The sequence below is a fragment of the Oncorhynchus masou genome, chromosome 30 (genome assembly GCF_036934945.1).
Source record: "Oncorhynchus masou masou isolate Uvic2021 chromosome 30, UVic_Omas_1.1, whole genome shotgun sequence".
NCBI classification, from domain to species: Eukaryota; Metazoa; Chordata; class Actinopteri; order Salmoniformes; family Salmonidae; genus Oncorhynchus; species Oncorhynchus masou.
Window position 1 is genome coordinate 53,565,423 of NC_088241.1, and position 23,039 is coordinate 53,588,461.

Here is a 23,039-nt window from a genome sequence, read left to right on the forward strand (position 1 = left end):
TTAAGTCCTCATTTTGCCACACAGAGACAATGAATTAAGTCCTCATTTTGCCACACAGAGACAATGAATTAAGTCCTCATTTTGCCACACAGAGACAATGAATTAAGTCGTCACTATGCCACAGAGAGAAAATTAATTATGTCCTCATCATGCCACACAGACAATGAATTAAGTCGTCACTTTTTATCAGAGAGACAATGAATTAAGTCCTCATTTTGCCACACAGAAACAATGAATTAAGTCCTCATTTTGCCACACAGAGACAATGAATTAAGTCGTCACTATGCCACAGAGAGAAAATGAATTATGTCCTCATCATGCCACACAGACAATGAATTAAGTCGTCACTTTTTATCAGAGAGACAATGAATTAAGTCCTCATTTTGCCACACAGAAACAATGAATTAAGTCCTCATTTTGCCACACAGAGACAATGAATTAAGTCGTCACTATGCCACAGAGAGAAAATGAATTATGTCCTCATCATGCCACACAGACAATGAATTAAGTCGTCACTATACCTCAGAGAGACAATGAATTAAGTCCTCATTTTGCCACACAGAGACAATGAATTAAGTCGTCACTATGCCACACAGAGACAATGAATTAAGTCGTCACTATGCCACAGAGAGACAATGAATGAAGTCCTCATTTTGCCACACAGAGTCAATGAATTACGTCGTCACTATGCCACAGAGAGACAATGAATTAAGTCCTCATTTTGCCACACAGAGACATTTTGCCACACAGAGACAATGAATTAAGTCCTCATTTTGCCACACACAATGAATTTGCCACAGAGAGACAATGAATTAAGTCCTCATTTTGCCACACAGAGACAATGAATTAAGTCCTCATTTTACCACACAGAGACAATGAATTAAGTCCTCATTATGCCACACAGAGACAATGAATTAAGTCCTCATTTTGCCACACAGAGACAATGAATTAAGTTGTCACTATGCCACAGAGAGACAATGAATTAAGTCGTCACTATGCCACAGAGAGACAATGAATTAAGTCGTCACTATGCCACAGAGAGACAATGAATTAAGTCCTCATTTTGCCACACAGAGAAAATGAATTAAGTCGCCACTATGCCACAGAGAGACGATGAATTAACTGCTCATTTTGCCACACAGAGACAATGAATTAAGTCGTCACTATGCCACACAGAGACAATGAATTAAGTCCTCATTTTGCCACACAGAGACAATGAATTAAGTCACTATGCCACACAGAGACAATGAATTAAGTCCTCATTTTGCCACAGAGAGACAGAATTAAGTCCTCAAACACAGAGACAATGAATTAAGTCCTCATTTTGCCACACAGAGACAAGAGTCCTCATTTTGCCACACAGAGACAATGAATTAAGTCGTCACTATGCCACACAGAGACAATGAATTAAGTCCTCATTTTGCCACACAGAGACAATGAATTAAGTCCTCATTATGCCACACAGAGACAATGAATTAAGTCCTCATTTTGCCACACAGAGACAATGAATTAAGTCCTCATTTTAAGCCACACACAGAGACAATGAATTAAGTCCTCATTTTGCCACACAGAGACAATGAATTAAGTCTATGCCACAAAGAGAAAATGAATTATGTCCTCATCATGAGACAATGAATTAAGTGTCACTTTTTATCAGAGAGACCACACAGAGACAATGAATTAAGTCCTCATTTTGCCACACAGAGACAATGAATTAAGTCGTCACTATGCCACAGAGAGAAAATGAATTATGTCCTCATCATGCCACACAGACAATGAATTAAGTCGTCACTTTTTATCAGAGAGACAATGAATTAAGTCCTCATTTTGCCACACAGAAACAATGAATTAAGTCCTCATTTTGCCACACAGAGACAATGAATTAAGTCGTCACTATGCCACAGAGAGAAAATGAATTATGTCCTCATCATGCCACACAGACAATGAATTAAGTCGTCAGAGAGACAATGAATTAACTATGCAGAGACTCAGCCACACAGAGACAATGAATGCCACAGAGAGACAATGAAAGTCCTCATTTTGCCACACAGAGACAATGAATTAAGTCGTCACTATGCCACACAGAGACAATGAATTAAGTCGTCACTATGCCACAGAGAGACAATGAATGAAGTCCTCATTTTGCCACACAGAGTCAATGAATTACGTCGTCACTATGCCACAGAGAGACAATGAATTAAGTCCTCATTTTGCCACACAGAGACAATGAATTTAGTCGTCACTATGCCACAGAGAGACAATGAATTAAGTCCTCATTTTGCCACACAGAGACAATGAATTAAGTCGTCACTATGCCACAGAGACAATGAATTTAGTCCTCATTTTGCCACACAGAGACAATGAATTAAGTCGTCACTATGCCACAGAGACGATGAATTAAGTCCTCATTTTGCCACACAGAGACAATGAATTAAGTCGTCACTATGCCACACAGAGACAATGAATTAAGTCCTCATTTTGCCACACAGAGACAATGAATTAAGTCCTCATTATGCCACACAGAGACAATGAATTAAGTCCTCATTTTGCCACACAGAGACAATGACTTACGTCCTCATTTAGCCACACAGAGACAATGAATTAAGTCCTCATTTTGCCACACAGAGACAATGAATTAAGTCATCACTATGCCACACAGAGACAATGAATGAAGTCCTCGTTTTGCCACACAGAGACAATGAATTAAGTCCTCACTTATCCACAGAGAGACAATGAATGAAGTCCTCATTTTGCCACACAGAATGGCTCTACATTTTCATTGTGCTATTTCAGTTGCTCCTCCACTCCCTCTCTTCTCTACACAATGACTGTGAAGGTCATTAGGAGAACAGAAGTTAAAGAGGGCTTTATCTCTACCTCTTCTTTTCACTCCTCTATCTCACCCTACTTTATGTGGCTGTGGACCTGCCAATACTTTAACACTGACGACAGCGAATAAAACAGGATTTAGGATGGAGGGGAAAACTGCTGAGGTTGAATTCAATTCTCTTTCCTTCCTACTTTTCTCTCTCTAACTCTGAACATTTATTTTTCTTTGAGAAACACTTCAGAATTCCAATCAGACATTCCAAAGTCAGATAGTTCTGAATACCAATAACACATTTTAAATTCCATCGTCTCATCAGTTTTTTGCGGTTTGGATGGAAGAACATTATCACTTTGCAGCTTCCTGAATGGCCATTGGGATTAATAAAGTTGTATTGAATTGAATTGAATTAAAGTAAATCGGTCCTTATATGCTACCGTTAACCATATAGCCATACAGGCACATATTGATTTGTGATGCGAAACTTTAATACCGGCTTATAAAGAGTGATAAAACTCACAGGAGACTTCTCCCACTATCTGATCTGCATGTACAGTAGGTTTCAGGGAAACCAACTCGTTGAATTACCCCTCAGGGATCAATCTATCAATCTAATCGCCATCAGGTCATCAGCTTAACACAATCAGTTCTTCCGTCACCTCCATACAGTCATGGGACCTATTGGTTTGTACTGGATCAGAGAGCGGTATAAATCTGACTGTGAGATTGGCTAGGCTGCTGTCTCTCTTGTAGCTCATCTGCATGTGTCAGAGCAGCGAGGGTATTTGCCTGGTCGGGGGAAATTGAATCAGGCTCAGATGGGATCCACAGTAGGTGTGATTTGCATTCTAACGCTAGTGTTTATACACAGAGGTGCAGGGGAGAACACACCCCACTACTCACTTAGGTGGTCCCAACATTATCTTCATTATTTATGTGTTTATATTCTGGTATTTGAGGTATTATGTTATATTTTAAAATGGTATATGATATTGCATTATTTCCTATATTTTCTGCATGTTTTCGCTCACTTTCTCTTTCATTTTCCATGTTTTTTCTTTCCTGTTCTCTTTGTTTCTATTTTTTATTCATTCTGCGTCCTCCTCGTCTCGCCGTGTGTGTGACGGGCTCGCTCACTGCATGTGCATGTGCGTGTGTGCGCGTGCGTGTGTGCGTGTGTGTGTGTGTGTGTGTGTTGCAACTGTCCCAGGGAAGCCAGCTTCGTTGACCTGCCAAGACAGTAGGTAACATTTAATAAAAACAGATACATAAATATGCATGATGATTTTCAGTTCATATCCATGTAGTCTTTTCCCATTGACATTCATGCAGTGCCACTGGTGGGTATTTTGGACTGTGTCCATGCCTGCTAATGTCTCTCCTGGCCTTGGTTTGCTTAGTTTGGCTCAGAGAAGGAAGGTATTCTAGCAGCCCACACTGGACTAATGGATGGTGTGTGTGTGTGTCCCTCTAGGCATTGCTGTCCTAATGAATATAATATGCTAGTTCATTAGCACATCATTACAGAGTAATTTGCCCTATGGAGACAGAGAGAGGCCAGGAGGAGTGCACCACACACACACTGCACTGGTGTGAGCAACTCCAGTCCTGGAGGGCCACAGTGTCTGCCTGATGTAATCTCTACCTTTTAATCAAAGCCTGATGTAGACCTGGGTGTGTGATATCTCCAGCCAATCAACCACACTAATTGATCAATTAAGTGCTAATGTTAGGTTAGATAGGGCTGGAGCACCTCTCCTCTGGTCTGTTAAATCACTGTGACCATCAACTGTCATATATCCCTAACTCAACCTCAAGGGAAATTATCTCTATTCCTATTCCCCAAATAATCGTATCTCTCTCTGTTCTCTCTTCTCTCTCTCTTCTCTTTAGGTGCAGCAGGGGGTCAGAGAGGGTTTCTGGGATGTATCCGCTCCCTCAGAATGAATGGCGTGACCCTTGACCTTGAGGAGAGGGCAAAGGTGACATGATCTTTTATTTCATCATATTTAAAAAAAAAAAAAAGTTATTCTCTTCACGAAAGCAAATAAAGAGCATCCCAAAAGTCAAACTCCCTTTCTCTCTCTATCTACCTCTCTCTCCCCACCTACTTACCTCCTCTCTCTCTCTCTCTCTCTCTCTCTCTCTCTCCCACCCATCTACCTCTCTCTCTCCCCACCTACCTCCCTCTCTCTTTATCTCTGTCCCCCCCATCTACCTCTCTCCCCCCATCTACCTCTCTCTCCCCCCATCTACCTCTCTCTCTCTCCCCAACTACCTCCCTCTCTCTCTCTCTCCCCCATCTACCTCTCTCTCTCCTCCCATCTACCTCTCTCTCCCCACCTACCTCCCTCTCTCTCTCTCCCCCCCATCTACCTCTCTCTCCCCCATCTACCTCTCTCTCTCTCCCCCATCTACCTCTCTCTCTCCCCACCTACCTCCCTCTCTCTCTCTCTCTCTCTCTCTCTCCCCCATCTACCTCTATCCCCCTCTCTTTCTACCTCTATCCTCCCTCTCTTTCTACCTCTATCCCCCTCTCTTTCTACCTCTATCCCCCTCTCTTTCTACCTCTATCCCCCTCTCTTTCTACCTCTATCCCCCCTCTCTTTCTACCTCTCTCTATCTCTCTATCTATCTCTCTCTCTCCCCCCATCTACCTCTTTCCCTCTCTCTCCACCATCTACCTCTCCCCCGTCCCCCATCTACCTCTCTCCCCACCTCTCTCCCTCTACCTCTTACCCCCCCTGTCTACCTCTCTCTCTCCCCACCTACATCCCTCTCTCTCTCCCCCCATCTACCTCCTCTCTCTCCCCACCTACCTCCCTCTCTCTCTCCCCCACATCTACCTCTTTCCCCCCATCTACCTCTCTCTCTCCCCACCTACCTCCCTCTCTCTCCCCCCATCTACCTCTCTCCCCCATCTACTCTCTCTCTCTATCTCTCTCATCTCTCTCTCCCCCCATCTACCTCTCTTTCTCTCTCTCTCTCCCCCCATCTACCTCTCTCTATCTCTCTCCCTCTCTCACTCCCCCATCTATCTCTCTCTCCCCCCGCCCGCCACCTACCTCCCTCTCCCTCTCTCTCTCCCCATCTACCTCTCTCTCCCCCATCTACCTCTCTCTCTCTTCCCACCTACCTCCCTCTCTCTCTCTCTCCCATCTCCCTCTTTCTCTCTCCCCACCTACCTCCCTCTCTTTCTCTCCCCCATCTACCTCTCTCTCTCCCCCCATCTACCTCTCTCTCTCTCTATCTCTCTATCTCTCCCCCATCTACCTCTCTATCTCCCTCTCTATCTCTCTCTCCCCCATCTACCTCTCTCTCTCCCCCCACCCCCATCTACCTCTCTCTCCCCCCACCTCTCTCCCTCTACCTCTTACCCCCCCATCTACCTCTCTCTCCCCACCTCTCTCCCTCTACCTCTTACCTCCCCCATCTACCTCTCTCTCTCCCCACCTCTCTCCCTCTACCTCCCTCTCTCTCTAGGTAACTCCAGGTGTAAAGCCAGGCTGTCAGGGTCATTGTACCAGTTATGGGATGTACTGCAGGAACGGAGGAAAGTGTGTGGAGAAATATAATGGCTACTCCTGTGACTGCACTGCCACGGCATACGACGGACCCTTCTGCACCAAAGGTGAGAGCTAATCGCTGAACCCTGAAATTACTGCTAGGCTGTTGGACGGTGTAACCAGCAGACTCTTGTTTGCAGAGGAACTACAACATTTACTCAGAAGTAAGCATTAGTTTCTGTCAGTCGCAGTGAGACGTCATACCTAGAAAGTTGATCCGTGACATATGAATTAATTTGTTTCCTAAACTTAAGCTTGTTTTCCTGTGTTCTACACAAGGCAGGGGTGACGAGACAGGGGAATATGTGTTAGAGGATAGAGGTAGAAAGAGAGGGGGGATAGAGGTAGAAAGAGGGGGGGATAGAGGTAGAAAGAGAGGGGGGATAGAGGTAGAAAGATAGGGGGATAGAGGTAGAAAGAGAGGGGGATAGAGGTAGAAAGAGAGGGGATAGAGGTAGAAAGAGAGGGGGATAGAGGTAGAAAGAAAGGGGGGATAGAGGTAGAAAGAGAGGGGGATAGAGGTAGAAAGAGAGGGGGATAGAGGTAGAAAGAGAGGGAGATAGAGGGAGGTAGAAAGAGGTGGATAGAGGTAGAAAGAGAGGGGGATAGAGGTAGGAAGAGAGGGAGATAGAGGGAGGTAGAACGAGAGGTGGATAGAGGTAGAAAGAGAGGGGATAGATGTAGAAAGAGAAGGGGATAGAGGTAGAAAGAGAAGGGGATAGAGGTAGAAAGAGAGGGGGGATAGAGGTAGAAAGAGAAGGGGGATAGAGGTAGAAAGAGAGGGGGATAGAGGTAGAAAGAGAGGGGGGTAGAGGTAGAAAGAGAGGGGGATATAGGTAGAAAGAGAGGGGGGATAGAGGTAGAAAGAGAGGGGGATAGAGGTAGAAAGAGAGGGGGGATAGAGGTAGAAAGAGAGGGGGATAGAGGTAGAAAGAAAGGGGGATAGAGGTAGAAAGAGAGGGAGATAGAGGGAGGTAGAAAGAGAGGTGGATAGAGGTAGGAAGAGAGGGAGGTAGAACGAGAGGTGGATAGAGATAGAAAGAGAGGGGGATAGAGGGAGGTAGAACGAGAGGTGGATAGAGATAGAAAGAGAGGGGGGATAGAGGTAGAAAGAGAGGGGGGATAGAGGTAGAAAGAGAGGGGGGATAGAGGTAGAAAGAGAGGGGGGATAGAGGTAGAAAGAGAGGGAGATAGAGGGAGGTAGAAAGAGAGGGGGATAGAGGTAGAAAGAGAGGGGGATAGAGGTAGAAAGAGAGGGGGATAGAGGTAGAAAGAGAGGGGGATAGAGGTAGAAAGAGAGGGGGATAGAGGTAGAAAGAGAGGGGGATATTGGTAGAAAGAGAGGGGGATAGAGGTAGAAAGAGAGAGGGGGATAGAGGTAGAAAGAGAGGGGGATAGAGGTAGAAAGAGAGGGGGATAGAGGTAGAAAGAGAGGGGGATAGAGGTAGAAAGAGAGGGGGATAGAGGTAGAAAGAGAGGGAGATAGAGGGAGGTAGAAAGAGAGGGGGATAGAGGTAGAAAGAGAGGGGGATAGAGGTAGAAGAGAGGGGGATAAGGTAGAAAGAGAGGGGGATAGAGGTAGAAAGAGAGGGGGATAGAGGTAGAAAGAGAGGGGGATAGAGGTAGAAAGAGAGGGGGATATTGGTAGAAAGAGAGGGGGGATAGAGGTAGAAAGAGAGGGGGATAGAGGTAGAAAGAGAGGGGGATAGAGGTAGAAAGAGAGGGGGATAGAGGTAGAAAGAGAGGGGGGATAGAGGTAGAAAGGGAGGGGGATAGAGGTAGAAAGAGAGGGGGGGATAGAGGTAGAAAGAGAGGGGGATAGAGGTAGAAAGAGAGGGGCATAGAGGTAGAAAGAGAGGGGGATAGAGGTAGAAAGAGAGGGGGGATAGAGGTAGAAAGAGAGGGGCATAGAGGTAGAAAGAGAGGGGGGATAGAGGTAGAAAGAGAGGGGGATAGAGGTAGAAAGAGAGGGAGATAGAGGGAGGTAGAAAGAGGTGGATAGAGGTAGAAAGAGAGGGGGATAGAGGTAGGAAGAAAAGGGAGATAGAGGGAGGTAGTACGAGAGGTGGATATAGGTAGAAAGAGAGGGGGATTAGAGGTAGAAAGAGAGGGGGGATAGAGGTAGAAAGAGAGGGGGGATAGAGGTAGAAAGAGAGGGAGATAGAGGGAGGTAGAAAGAGAGGGGGGATAGAGGTAGAAGGAGAGGGGGATAGAGGTAGAAAGAGAGGGGGGATAGAGGTAGAAAGAGAGGGGGATAGAGGTAGAAAGAGAGGGGAGATAGAGGTAGAAAGAGAGGGGATAGAGGTAGAAAGAGAGGGGGATAGAGGTAGAAAGATAGGGGGGATAGAGGTAGAAAGAGAGGGGATAGAGGTAGAAAGAGAGGGGGTAGAGGTGGAAAGAGAGGGGGATAGAGGTAGAAAGAGAGGGGGGATAGAGGTAGATAGAGAGGGGGATAGAGGTAGAAAGAGAGGGAGATAGAGGGAGGTAGAAAGAGAGGTGGATAGAGGTAGGAAGAGAGGGGGATAGAGGTAGAAAGAGAGGGGGATAGAGGTAGAAAGAGAGGGGGGATAGAGGTAGAAAGAGAGGGGGATAGAGGTAGAAAGAGAGGGGGATAGAGGCAGAAAGAGTGGGGGGATAGAGGTAGAAATAGAGGGAGATAGAGGGAGGTAGAAAGAGAGGGGATAGAGGTAGAAAGAGAGGGAGGTAGAGGGAGGTAGAAAGAGAGGGGGATAGAGTTAGAAAGAGAGGGGGGATAGAGGTAGAAAGAGAGGGGGATAGAGGTAGAAAGAGAGGGGGTAGAGGTAGAAAGAAAGGGGGGATAGAGGTAGAAAGAGTGGGGGGATAGAGGTAGAAAGAGAGGTGGATAGAGATAGGAAGAGAGGGGGGATAGAGGTAGAAAGAGAGGGGGGATAGAGGTAGAAAGAGAGGGGATAGATGTAGAAAGAGAATGGGATAGAGGTAGAAAGAGAAGGGGATAGAAGTAGAAAGAGAGGGGGGATAGAGGTAGAGAGGGGGGATAGAGGTAGAAATAGAGCGGGATAGAGGTAGAAAGAGAGGGGGGTAGAGGTGGAAAGAGAGGGGGATAGAGGTAGAAAGAGAGGGGGGATGGAGGTAGAAAGAGAGGGGGATAGAGGTAAAAAGAGAGGGGGATAGAGGTAGAAAGAGAGGGGGATAGAGGTAGAAAGAGAGGGGGGATAGAGGTAGAAAGAGAGGGGGATAGAGGTAGAAAGAGAGGGGGGATAGAGGTAGAAAGAGAGGGAGATAGAGGGAGGTAGAAAGAGAGGTGGATAGAGGTAGAAAGAGAGGGGATAGAGGTAGGAAGAGAGGGAGATAGAGGGAGGTAGAACGAGAGGTGGATAGAGGTAGAAAGAGAGGGGGATTAGGTAGAAAGAGAGGGGGGATAGAGGTAGAAAGAGAGGGAGATAGATGGAGGTAGAAAGAGAGGGGATAGAGGTAGAAAGAGAGGGAGATAGAGGGAGGTAGAAAGAGAGGGGGATAGAGGTAGAAAGAGAGGGGGGATAGAGGTAGAAAGAGAGGGGGATAGAGGTAGAAAGAGAGGGGTTAGAGGTAGAAAGAAAGGGGGGATAGAGGTAGAAAGAGAGGGGGGATAGAGGTAGAAAGAGAGGTGGATAGAGATAGGAAGAGAGGGGGATAGAGGTAGAAAGAGAGGGGGATAGAGGTAGAAAGAGAGGGGATAGATGTAGAAAGAGAGGGGGGATAGAGGTAGAAATAGAGCGGGATAGAGGTAGAAAGAGAGGGGGGGTAGAGGTGGAAAGAGAGGGGGATAGAGGTAGAAAGAGAGGGGGATGGAGGTAGAAAGAGAGGGGGATAGAGGTAAAAAGAGAGGGGGATAGAGGTAGAAAGAGAGGGGGATAGAGGTAGAAAGAGAGGGGGGTAGAGGTAGAAAGAGAGGGGGATAGAGGTAGAAAGAGGGGGGATAGAGGTAGAAAGAGAGGGGGATAGAGGTAGAAAGAGAGGGGGATAGAGGTAGAAAGAGAGGGGGATAGAGGTAGAAAGAGAGGGGGGGGATAGAGGGAGGTAGAAAGAGAGGGGGATAGAGGTAGAAAGAGAGGGAGATAGAGGGAGGTAGAAAGAGAGGGGGATAGAGGTAGAAAGAGAGGGGGATAGAGGTAGAAAGAGAGGGGGATAGAGGTAGAAAGAGAGGGGGGTAGAGGTAGAAAGAAAGGGGGGATAGAGGTGAGGTGTGTGTGTGTGTGTGTGTGTGTGTGTGTGTGTGTGTGTGTGTGTGTGTGTGTGTGTGTGTGTGTGTGTGTGTGTGTGTAAAAACTGAAAACAAGGTCTTGAATGTAATGTAAAATAGTGTGTGTGTTTATTAACACGTGTGTTATACCCTTCAGATACCCCAGAGGGCCTTCTCCTCCCTCTGTTCTCCTGCCACTGTCATATGTATGAGTGCAGTCATAATTGTGATGCGTATTTCCATTATATTCATATTTACACCCGACTCCTGAGGTAGAATATTATTATCCTGACTGTCTCATTCTGCTGCTGCTGCCATACCCTGGGGTCACAGACAGACAACTCTGACTTCATAATGAACAACACACACACACACACTTACACCAGAGAGTGAGGTTCTTACCAGCATCTCTACAGATATAGCTCTGTGTGTGTGTGTGTGTGTGTGTGTGTGTGTGTGTGTGTGTGTGTGTGTGTGTGTGTGTGTGTGTGTGTGTGTGTGTGTGTGTGTGTGCGTGCGTGCGTGCGTGCGTGCGTGCGTGCGTGTGTGTGCGTGTACACGTGTTTAACTCGTCTTGTGGGGACCAGAAGCCAGGCAGTGAGGCAACACAGGGACAAGCGAAAACACACACACACATACACACTCTCTGGACAGCCACTATCTCCATAAGCTTCCTCTCAAGCAGCATGTTATCTCTCCTAAACAAGGTGTGTGTGTGTGTGTGTATGTGTGTGTGTGTGTGTGCCTGTGTGTTTCTAAACCTTTGTGTGTGTGTGTTGTCTCTTCCTCTCTCAGATGTGGGGGGCTTCTTTGAGGCGGGGACTCTGGTGCGATACGACTTCCTGTCAGAGTCAGCGGCAGCCAATCAGGACACAAGGTTTGTGGCCCAACCTTCGACTCCACAGGAAGTGAATCTGACAAGAGAAGAAGTAGCGTTTAGCTTCAGCACGTCCAACACACCAGCTATACTGCTGTACGCCAGCTCCAAGACACAAGACTACCTGGCGCTGGTGCTGCGGCAGAATGGTGAGACACTGACACGACGCATAACACACACACTCACAGACACACATCGACTCTGCTGCTCTTCGCTTCCCTGGTACGTTTCAAATGCAGATCTCTGCATTTGTGTGTGTGTGCGTGTAGGAACTCTCCAGGTGCAGTATAACCTAGGCGGACTCAAGGAGCCGTTCACCATAGACGTAGACCAGCGTAACCTAGCCAACGGACAGCCACACACCATCAACATGTCCAGAAGCAACAGGACTATCACCATACAGGTACACACACACACAAACCAACCTTTCTCTCCGCCGTCAAAGCATCGTCTGTGACGATTTCAGACATGTACATTTTGAACCACAAGAGGGAGACAAAAGCCTTCAATAGTCTCAGGACTTGAATGATTGACAATGGCTTGATGCTTCATGGATATGAGTAGGCCTGTTTGAACACAGTTGATGCTGATGATTAACTATAGAAAACCACCAATGGTTAGTATCATGATCTTCTCTCTCTTCCCCTCCTTCTCTCACTCTCCGCCTCTAGTTGGACCACTACCCCCCTGTCAGTTACTCTCTCCCGGAGGCATCAGACACACAGTTCAACCTGGTCAAGACATTGTTCTTGGGGAAAGTATTTGGTGAGTACAGGCACCTCAAATGTGTGTTTGACAGGCCTGCTTGGCCCTGGTAGAGACAATAGGCCTATACAGAGAGCACCAGCAGAAGAGTGCAGACTTGTTGTAGTTATGCTGTGTGCCCACCAGAGGGAACTAGAAGACAGTATTTCATATTTCACCAGGACAGTCATGAAGGAGAAGGTCTGATTTAAAAATATAGATATATTTTTTACCTTTTTTTAACTAGGCAAGTTAGTTAAGAAAATATTCTTATTTACAATGACGGCCCGGCCAAACCCGGAGGACACTGGGCCAATTGTGCGCCTCCCTATGGGACTCCCAACCAATCACGGCCGGATGTGATGGAGCCTAATGTTGCGAGACATATTATAGATTAAAAAAATTATTGTCTGCTTTGGTTTCTGTAACATGATGTTCAATATATATATTTTGCTTCGGTATATGGTCTGTTGTCTGGCATTACTGGTGTAGTGTGTTAGTCCTGAGCATTCTCCGTGGGGTGCAACCTTACAGAACGTTCAGATAGAAATGTTATGTAGAACAGACGCTTCTCTGTAGAATTATAGGGATTCATGTCAGCTCTATACAAGACATTTCTAGCTGCGGCAATCAGAATGTTGTGCCCTCCTGAACACGACCCTGGTGTAGTGTTATATTCCTTCTTGTTTGATCCCAATCACTAGTTTAGTATTCCATGACTCCCGGTTTTCCCGCTCTGTCCTGGGCTGGCGGGAATCAGTGGGGTAGAATAGCTGAGTTCACTTCTCAGCAAGAACCATTGATCGATTTACAGCCAACTAATATCACAGGGGATAATGTTGCTTACCCTGTAACACACACTCATACACACAAAGCACTCCCAGCATTTATGCACCGACGAAGGCACACACGCACACACACCACAGCAACCCCACCTGGCAATGCAAAGCTGCCGTTCAATGACTGAAGGACACAACAAAGGGCAAAGTCACCATTGCTCTGCCAGTTCACCTTTCCAACAGATAATTCATGCAGAATTATGCATTTCACAATATGGATTTATTTCCAAACGGGTTTCAACAACAACAAAAGTTGAACCGAAACTTAGACCTCATATGCAATATGGGCCTGTCATGTCAAATAATGTCCCCCGGCCAAATAGTGTCCCCCTCTACATCACAATGTGATTCCTTTACTATATCAATGGTTTTGACGACCTAATGATTCTAATTTTGGATGTCATTATACAGCCTAATGACATTCTTTTCATCATCGCTATGCAAACAAGGCTGATTTCCATGACAGTTTGGCTGTTAAAACACGTTTTGTTTAGCTAATAAAATGACAACATGAATTGTAACTACTTTTTAGTACCTTGTTAACATGACAACATGAAATACACGTCTTAAACGATGCTACGTTTCGGAAATGGAAAAGAAAACATGTATTCTGCTTGACACATTAAAGTTATTTACCTTACAGATCACCAAGTCAGCGCATTTCCACTACATTCAAATCCGAGGACACTATTTGGCATGACAGGCCCCATCCAACTGCAAGGTGCTACAGAGGGTAGTGCAGACGGACCACTATATCACTGGGACTGAGCTCCTTTCCTTCTAGGAGTTATATACCAGGTGGTGTCAGAGGAAGAACCTCAAAATTGTCAGACTCCAGCCACCCAAGTTATACCCTGTTCTCTCTGCTGCCGCACAGCAGGTGGTACCGGAGAGCCAAGTCTGGGACCAAAAGGCTCCTGAACAGCTTCTACCCCCAAGTCATAAGACTGTTAATCAAATGGCTGTTTGCATCGATCCCCCTTTTTAGTTTTTTCACTGGCGTTCTTGCATTTTCTCTATGCACACTGACTCACACACTGACTCACACACTGACTCACACACTGACTCAAACCTACTCACACACTGACTCACACACTGACTCACACACTGACTCAAACCTACTCACACACTGACTCACACACTGACTCACACACTGACTCACACACTGACTCAAACCTACTCACACACTGACTCACACACTGACTCACACACTGACTCACACCTACTCACGCACTCACACATACTACACTCCAACACACACACATACTACACTCCAACACACACACACACACACACACACACACACACACACACACACACACACAGGCACTCTTTCACACTCTTCACATACAATGCATCTGGAAAGTATTCAGACCCCTTGACCTTTTCCACATTTTGTTATGTTACAGCCTTATTCTGAAATGGATTAAATAGTTTTCTTCCCTCGCCAATCTACACACAATAACCCATAAATGTATTTTTATTTTTAGTATTATAGATTTTTTTTACTGAAATATCACATTTACATAGGTATTCAGACCCTGTACTCTGTTGAAGCACCTTCGGAAGCGATTACAGACTTACAGTACAGACTTACAGACGATTACAGTACTTTGTTGAAGTACCTTCGGTAGCGATTACAGACTCGAGTCTTCTTGGGTATGTTGCTACAAGCTTATCATCTGTATTTTGGGAGTTTCTCACATTCTTCTCTGCAGATCATCTCAAGCTCTGTCAGGTTGGATGGGAGCGTCACTGCACATTTATTTTCAGGAGTCTCAGAGATGTTTGATCAGGTTCAAGTTTTTGCTCTAACATACACTGTTAACTGTGGGATCTTATATAGACAGGTGTGTGCCTTTCCAAGGCATGTCCAATCAATTGAATTTACCAGGTTGTAGAAACATCTCAAGGATAATCAATGGAAACAGGATGCACCTGAGCTCAATTTCGAGTCTCGTAGCAAAGGGTCTGAATACTTGTGTAAATACGGTATTTCTGTTTTAATTTTTTATACATTTGCTAAAATGTATTAAAACCTGTTTTCGCTTTGTCATTATGGGGTATTGTGTGTAGATTGAATTTATTCCATTTTAGAATAAGGCTGTAACGTAACAAAATGTGGAAAAGGGGGAAGGGGTCTAAATACTTTCCGAATGCACTGTACGCTGCTGCTGCTCTGTTTATTATCTATCATGATTGTATAGTCACTTTTACCCCTACCTACATGTACATATTACCTCAATTACCTGAACTACCACATACCCCTGCATATTGAATCGGTGCCGGTACTTCTTGTATATAGCCTTGTTATTAGTATTGTGTTACTATTTTGTTTACTTTTTTCTTATGTTCTTTTTAATTATTTTTTCACTTTTTAAACTCTGCATCGTAGGGAAGGGCTGGTAGGTAAGCATTTTATGGTCAAGTCTACACTTGCTGTATTCGGTGCATGTGACAAATGAAATGAAATTTGGTTTGATATACAGAAGAGCGTGTCAAAGTAGACTTGTATCTCTCTTTAATTTAGATCTGACCATCATTCTGACATCACTTAGAACCATCAGCCTTGCTCTCAATACTTGCAATGCAGAGGGAACATTTTCAAAACCTTTGTCCTTGGGAGGTAATTGATTATACTTTATACAGTTTGAGATGCACACCCAACAATATTGATCTGTAGTTCCCCAAACTAATCAACTGCTGAGCTGATTATTTGACATTTTAGTGACAACTTGTTTCACTGTGTGTGATTGACAGAGGAGATGACCAGTGGGGCTGAGTTTTCACCACTACAGCTAAGATAGGGGTTGAAATATGGATAGAGTTTCTCGGTGAAGTTGCATCCAAAGAAGGAGTAGATATGAGACTTGGCCGTCACATCATAGAAGGAGACCTGACCTTTCTCATAATCCACAAACACCCCCACCTTCTGGGGCTTCTCTCTCAGGGAGAGGCGGACAGGATAGTAATTGTTGGCTCCATACCCATTCTCGCCATTCAGCCACACAGTCCAGAGTCCATCAGAGCTCAGGTTTAAACTCTCCTTCCTGTCTATGGATTCACTGGCCACTCCTAGCCACCACCATGTCTTCCCCGTCACCTGCACCTCATAGTAGAATCTCCCAGAGGAGAAACCCTCCTTACCCAGGACAGAGAAACTATTTTTAAATCTCTTTGGATCATTCGTGAGATTCTTTTGATTCTTGTCTCCACATCTCACTTGTTTCCTATTTGTCTTACCAAGGATGAGGAATGGAAATGCTGTATCAGGGTCCAGAGTTACATCCACTGCATACTGCTGCATCCTCTTCAGCTTGATGTCAGGCAGCTTCTCCATCTCATTGTGAAGAGCATCTTCCAGTTGATACACAACTCTCCTTACATTTCCCAGACACAGCTGACTGTGGACACTTTTCTGAGACCACTTCCTGGTGGGAGGAAGCTTACAGAGGGGTGGGGAGCTCTGTAGGAGGTGGAGGTGGTCCTTGGTGTGTAAGAGCTGCTCCAACTCAGAGCATCTCCTCTGTAGCTCAGTGATTTCCTGCTCCAGCTCTTCAATGAGCCCTTCAGCCTGCCACTCTGCTGCTTTCAACTTCTCCTCAACCACCTCAATGAACTCAGCCTGGCTTCTCTCGATGCAGCGCACCAGAGCAGTGAAAACCTCCATGCTGTCTGCTATCTCTCGCTCTGCTGCTCTTTTTCTGAATTTTACTGAGTGTTTGATCTCCTGAACCTTCTGCAGTCGCTCATGGATCATCTGCTGAACCTCTGCCTCAGTCTTCCCCAGTTGAGCCTTCCTCTGTCCACACTCTTCCTCTAGAGGGACGGTGAGGTGAGTCTTGTGGTCTGTCTCAGTGCAGAACGTACACACACACGTCTGGTCAGTCCTACAGAACAGTTCCAGGAGTCTGTCGTGCTTCTTACACATCCTGTCTTGCAGGTTCTCCACAGGGGTGATCAGCTTGTGTCTCTTCAGGCCTGCAACTCTGTTGTGAGGCTGCAGGTGAGTTTCACAGAAAGCGGTCAGACATTCCAGACAAGACTTCAGGGCCTTGTGCTTTCTCCCAGTGCAGACATCACAGGCCACGTCTCCAGGCTCAGCAGGGGACTCTTCTCTGTCTCTCATCCTCTTAAAATGATCTGCAACATCTCTGAGTGTTGTGTTGATTTTGAGCTCAGGTCTTCTGTAAAACATGTCCTTACACATTGGACACTGGCACAGGCCAGGCTTATTCCAGTATCCACTGATACAGGCCTTGCAGAAGTTGTGACCACAAGGAGTAGTGACTGGCTCAGTGAACACATCCAGACAGATAGAGCACTGTATCTGCTCTTCAGACAAGAGACTGCTAAGGGACGCCATGTCTGGAACACAAAAACAGAGACACCATAAGTTGACTTTCTGGAAGGACTCAGCAGTAGCTTTCCTGAAACATCACTACAGACAGAGGTCCAAAGCTGGCATCAAAGATGTGAAAACATCCCTTTTGCTCCCACAAAATAGTGGGGGTGTTGACAGTTTTAATGAAACACTCAAAATGGGACTGGTAGTCTAGCTATGTTTTGATTGACAGCCAAGCTACATACATAACCAGCTACAGTAGCTGCCCAACTTATGTTTTTCCTAAACTTTACACTCGTATGCCTGTAAAATTGCAAATGAGCTGCATAGTTGTATTTAGGTCATACTGTATGAGCTGATACTAAACCACTGTGGTAGAAAATAGTTTAAACCAGTCCACTTCTCTTACCTGTGTGGGAGTTTTCCTGTTTTCTTGTTGAATGTTGGACACTGTGCTGCTGTGTTGTTGTTAGCCTTGTGAGGAGCAGCAGACTTTGTTTCCATGTACAATTCCCTGCTTTAGTTTACTTTCACTTCAGTAAAATTACATCATGAGGCCCCTCCCTTCACTGACTCCCTCTTTCCTTCACTATCTTCTTTCCTCTCTCCTTTCCTCCCTCTCTGCTCAGAACTGGCACATATCCAGAAGTTAACATTACAGAATGTCCAGATAGAAACGCAGAAAAATACAAAATAAAGGATTATGCAGGAGGTGAAAATATAGAGAGAAAGAGAAACTGCAAATGTTAGAGAGAGTTAGACCATAGAGATGCAGATTATGTGGATGTTAGTCATCATATAGAAGGTAAAACAATTACCAGGCACGAGAGTTATAAAGGCCCAGGCGGAATCGATCTGGAATATCCTATATACATTGCTGTATTAATTGACTATTCCAGACATAAAGCCTTTGAGAGGGGGATGTATATCAATACCTTGAACCCCACACAACCCCAGCAAAGCAGCAGCAACAGTAGCGTGTTACTTCTCTCGAACACAACAGACACATGACTTTTATATGCACTCCAAACTGCCCATCCACTCACTCATTCACCCATGCAGGTCATTAGGACTGATTGCTCTTGAGAATATCTGTTGTGTGAAGACAGGCTGACGCTCTGTTGACCTACACTGAATCTGAATGAGGCTAGAACACCACAGAAGATATAGAAAGACTATCCATATTTAGAAACAACTGCAGATGACAGAACCTTCATGTTCAGTCTCATCAGGACACACAGACAGAAACCAGTTTCTCTCTCTGATTTTCCTAATCCAGGTGTAGGCTATTTGTGCGATTATTCAGAGCAAGCTTGGCTTGTTGTCTGAAACAGGTCTGTATTGGATGACTGTCTAATGACTATTGTAATGACTAGGAAATGTGGCTAGGATGGAGCTTGGTGTGTTTAACTTCATCAGGGCTGTGAGTTTGATTCCTGTATGCATCAACCGTCATTTCATTTAGATAAAAGCAGCTTGTAAAGGACAACAGTTGAATCGACTGAAGAAAGTGTCTGCTCACTGTTTTGCTCCTCCCACAGGTGATTTTTATTTGTCTCTTTCTGGCTGGTTATTTTTGGTAGACCCCTGGCACACTGTCTGGCTCTACTTAATAACTTCTTAGGGCTGCAATCCCGTTAATGGGATGATATGACAACAGCCAGTGAAAGTGCAGGGCGCCAAATTCAAAACAACAGAAATCTCATAATTAGAATTCCTCAAACATACATGTATCTTATACCGTTTTAAAGGTAATCTTGTTGTTAATCCCAAAACAGTGTCCGATTTCAAATAGGCTTTACAGCGAAGCACAACAAACGATTATGTTAGGTGACCACCAACTCACAGAAAACACAGCCATTTTTCCAGCCAAAGAGAGGAGTCACAAAAAGCACAAATAGAGATCAAATTAATCACTAACCTTTGATGATCTTCATCAGATGACACTCATAGGACTTCATGTTACCCAATACATGTATGTTTTGTTTGATAAAGTTCATATTTATATAAAAAAATCTGAGTTTACATTGGCATGTTATGTTCACTAGTTCCAAAAACATCCAGTGATTTTGCATACCCACATCAATTCAACAGAAATACTCATCATAAATGTAGATGAAAATACAAGTTATACACATGAAATTTTAGATATACCTCTCCAACCGCTGTGCAACCGCTGTGTCAGATTTCAAAAAAACTTTACGGAAAAAGCAAACCATGCAATAATCTGAGACGGCGCTCAGAAAATAAATAAAATTAGCCGCCATGTTGGAGTCAACAGAAATCAGAAATCACATTATAAATATTCCCTTACCTTTGATGATCTTCATCAGAATGCACTCCCAGGAATCCTAGTTCCACAATAAATGCTTGATTTGTTCGATAATGTCCATTATTTATGTCCAAGTAGCTACTTTAGTTAGCGCATTTAGTACACAAATCCAGACGCTCGTGCAGGTCCATCTGAACGTCGGACGAAAACTTCAGAAAGTTATATTACAGGTCGAAGAAACTTGTCAAACGAAGTATAGAATCAATCTTTAAGGTGTTGTTATCATAAATCTTCAATAAAGTTCCAACCAGAGAAATACTTTGTGTGTAGAGAAGCCATGGAACACAGGTCGCTATCATGTGAATTGCGCGTGACCAGGACCTGGCTCTCTGCCAGACACCTGGCTCATTCAGCTCCCATTGAGCCCCACAACACAGTAGAAGCCTCATTCAAGTTTCTAAAGACGGTTGAGTGGAAGCCCTAGGAAGTGCAACTTCATCCATATCCCACTGTGAATTCAATAGGGGCTGGGTTGAAAATTGACCAACCTCAGATTTCTCACTTCCTGTTTGGATTTCTTCTCAGGTTTTTGCCTGCCATATGAGTTCTGTTATACTCACAGACAAACAGTTTTAGAAACTTCAGAGTGTTTTCTATCCAATACTAATACTAATATGCATATATTAGCAACTGGGTCTGAGGAGCAGGCTGTTTATTCTGGGCACCTATGGGCACCTTTCATCCAAGCTACTCAATACTGCCACTGCAGCCATAAGAAGTTTTTTAAAACAGAGAACTGTTGGATATCTTCTGATATACACTACTAGTCAAATGTTTGGACACACCTCCTCATTCCAGGGTTTTTCTTTATTTTACTATTTTTTTTTAACTATTTTTACATCAAAACTATGAAATAGCAATCATGGAATCATGTAGTAACCACTAAAGTGTTAAACAAATCAAAAAATATTTTATATTTGAGATTTTTCAAAGTAACCATCCTTTGCCTTGATGACAGCTTTGCACCCTCATGGCATTTTCTCAACCAGCTTCATGAGGTAGTCACCTGGAATGCATTTCAATTAACAGGTGTGCCTTGTTAAAAGTTAATTTGTAGAATTTCTTTCCATCTTAATGCGTTTCAGCCAATCAGTTGTTTTGTTACAAGGTAGGGGGTGTACAGAAGATAGCCCTGATTTGGTAAAGGACCAAGTCCATATTATGCCAAGAATAGCTAAAATACGCATAGAGAAACCACAGTCCATCATTACTTTTAGACATGAAGGTCAGTCAATACAAAACATTTCAAGGACTTTGAAAGTTTTTCAAGTGTAGTCGCAAAAACCATTGAGCACGATGATGAAACTGGATTTTGTTGAAGACCGACACAGGATAGGTTAATTACAGTTAACGGCACATCAGAAATTTCAGCCCAAATAAATGCTTCACAGAGTTCAGTAACAGACACATCTCAACTTCAACTGTTCAGAGGAGACTGCGTGAATCAGGCCTTCGTGGTCGAATTGCTTCAAAGAAACCATTACTAAAGGACACCAATAAGAATAAGAGACAAGCTTGGGCCAAGAAACACGAGCAATGGACATTAGACCGGTGAAAATATGTTCTTTGGTCTGAGGAGTCCAAATTAGCGATTTTTTTGGTTCCATCCGCCGTGTCTTTGTGAGACTCAGAGTAGGTGAACGGATGATCTCTGCATGTGTGTTTCCCACCGTGAAGCATGGATGAGGAGGTGTGATGGTGTGGGGGTGCTTTGCTGGTGACACTGTCAGTGATTTATTTTTAATTCAAGGCACACTTAACCAGCATGACTACCACAGCTTTCTGCAGCGATACGCCATCCCATCTGGTTTGCGCTTAGTGGGTCGATCATCTGTTTTTCAACAGGACAATGACCCAACACACCTCCAGGCTGTGTAAGGGCTATTTGACCAAGAAGGAGAGTGATCGAGTGTTGCATCAGATGACCTGGCCTCCTTCAAAACTGTTGGAAAAGCATTCCAGGTGAAGCTGGTTGAGAGAATGCCATAAGTGTTCAAAGCTGTCATCAAGGGAAAGGGTGGCTTCTTTGAAGAATCTAAAATATATTTTGATTTGTTTAACACTTTTTTGGTTACTACATGATTCCATATGTGTTATTTCATCATGTTGATGTATTTGCTATTATTCTACAATGTAGAAAATAGTAAAAATAAAGAAAAACCCTTGAATGAGTGTGTCCAAACTTTTGACTGGTACTGTATAGACTGTGCTTGAAATAGACATTTCCTTAAAGGTAATTATTTTGATAATGGATGGTGATGTTTATATCTGTGTGTCTGCTGAGGCAGTGTGTTCAGTAGTCTATATAATCTCTGTGTGTCTGCTGAGGCAGTGTGTTCTGTAGTCTATATAATCTCTGTGTGTCTGCTGAGGCAGTGTGTTCTGTAGTCTATATAATCTCTGTGTGTCTGCTGAGGCAGTGTGTTCTGTAGTCTATATAATCTCTGTGTGTCTGCTGAGGCAGTGTGTTCTGTAGTCTATATAATCTCTGTGTGTCTGCTGAGGCAGTGTGTTCTGTAGTCTATATAATCTCTGTGTGTCTGCTGAGGCAGTGTGTTCTGTAGTCTATATCATCTCTGTGTGTCTGCTGATGCAGTGTGTTCTGTAGTCTATATAATCTCTGTGTGTCTGCTGATGCAGTGTGTTCTGTAGTCTATATAATCTCTGTGTGTCTGCTGAGGCAGTGTGTTCTGTAGTCTATATAATCTCTGTGTGTCTGCTGAGGCAGTGTGTTCTGTAGTCTATATAATCTCTGTGTGTCTGCTGAGGCAGTGTGTTCTGTAGTCTATATAATCTCTGTGTGTCTGCTGAGGCAGTGTGTTCTGTAGTCTATATAATCTCTGTGTGTCTGCTGAGGCAGTGTGTTCTGTAGTCTATATCATCTCTGTGTGTCTGCTGAGGCAGTGTGTTCTGTAGTCTATATAATCTCTGTGTGTCTGCTGAGGCAGTGTGTTCTGTAGTCTATATCATCTCTGTGTGTCTGCTGAGGCAGTGTGTTCTGTAGTCTATATAATCTCTGTGTGTCTGCTGAGGCAGTGTGTTCTGTAGTCTATATAATCTCTGTGTGTCTGCTGAGGCAGTGTGTTCTGTAGTCTATATAATCTCTGTGTGTCTGCTGAAGCAGTGTGTTCAGTAGTCTATATAATCTCTGTGTGTCTGCTGAGGCAGTGTGTTCAGTAGTATCTCTGTGTGTGCTATATAATCTCTGTGTGTCTGCTGAGGCAGTGTGTTCTGTAGTCTATAGTAATCTCTGTGTGTCTGCTGAGGCAGTGTGTTCTGTAGTCTATATAATCTCTGTGTGTCTGCTG

The 23,039-nt window shown here is 44.3% G+C and overlaps 2 protein-coding genes across 4 annotated transcripts in view; one reads left to right on the forward strand and one right to left on the reverse strand.

The window, feature by feature from the left end:
- LOC135522754 (E3 ubiquitin-protein ligase TRIM68-like) overlaps positions 1 to 17,909 on the reverse strand; it is a 26,234-nt gene extending 8,325 nt beyond the window's left edge. The window contains exons 1-3 of one of the 3 annotated variants that reach the window (XM_064949311.1): positions 17,809 to 17,909; positions 16,298 to 17,422; positions 16,078 to 16,196 (exon numbers count right to left, since the gene is read on the reverse strand). In XM_064949311.1, coding sequence (XP_064805383.1) covers positions 16,165 to 16,196; positions 16,298 to 17,420 — 1,155 coding nt within the window. In that variant the 5' untranslated portion in view covers positions 17,421 to 17,422; positions 17,809 to 17,909 and the 3' untranslated portion in view covers positions 16,078 to 16,164. Of the gene's footprint in view, positions 1 to 13,261; positions 17,423 to 17,808 lie in introns of those variants that run through there. The other 2 variants (XM_064949312.1, XM_064949310.1) reach the window with 2 other exon arrangements.
- cntnap2a (contactin associated protein 2a) overlaps positions 1 to 23,039 on the forward strand; it is a 232,694-nt gene that overhangs the window by 196,814 nt on the left and 12,841 nt on the right. The window contains 5 exon segments of the mRNA XM_064949314.1: positions 4,721 to 4,809; positions 6,311 to 6,458; positions 11,390 to 11,620; positions 11,741 to 11,874; positions 12,143 to 12,236. Coding sequence (XP_064805386.1) covers positions 4,721 to 4,809; positions 6,311 to 6,458; positions 11,390 to 11,620; positions 11,741 to 11,874; positions 12,143 to 12,236 — 696 coding nt within the window.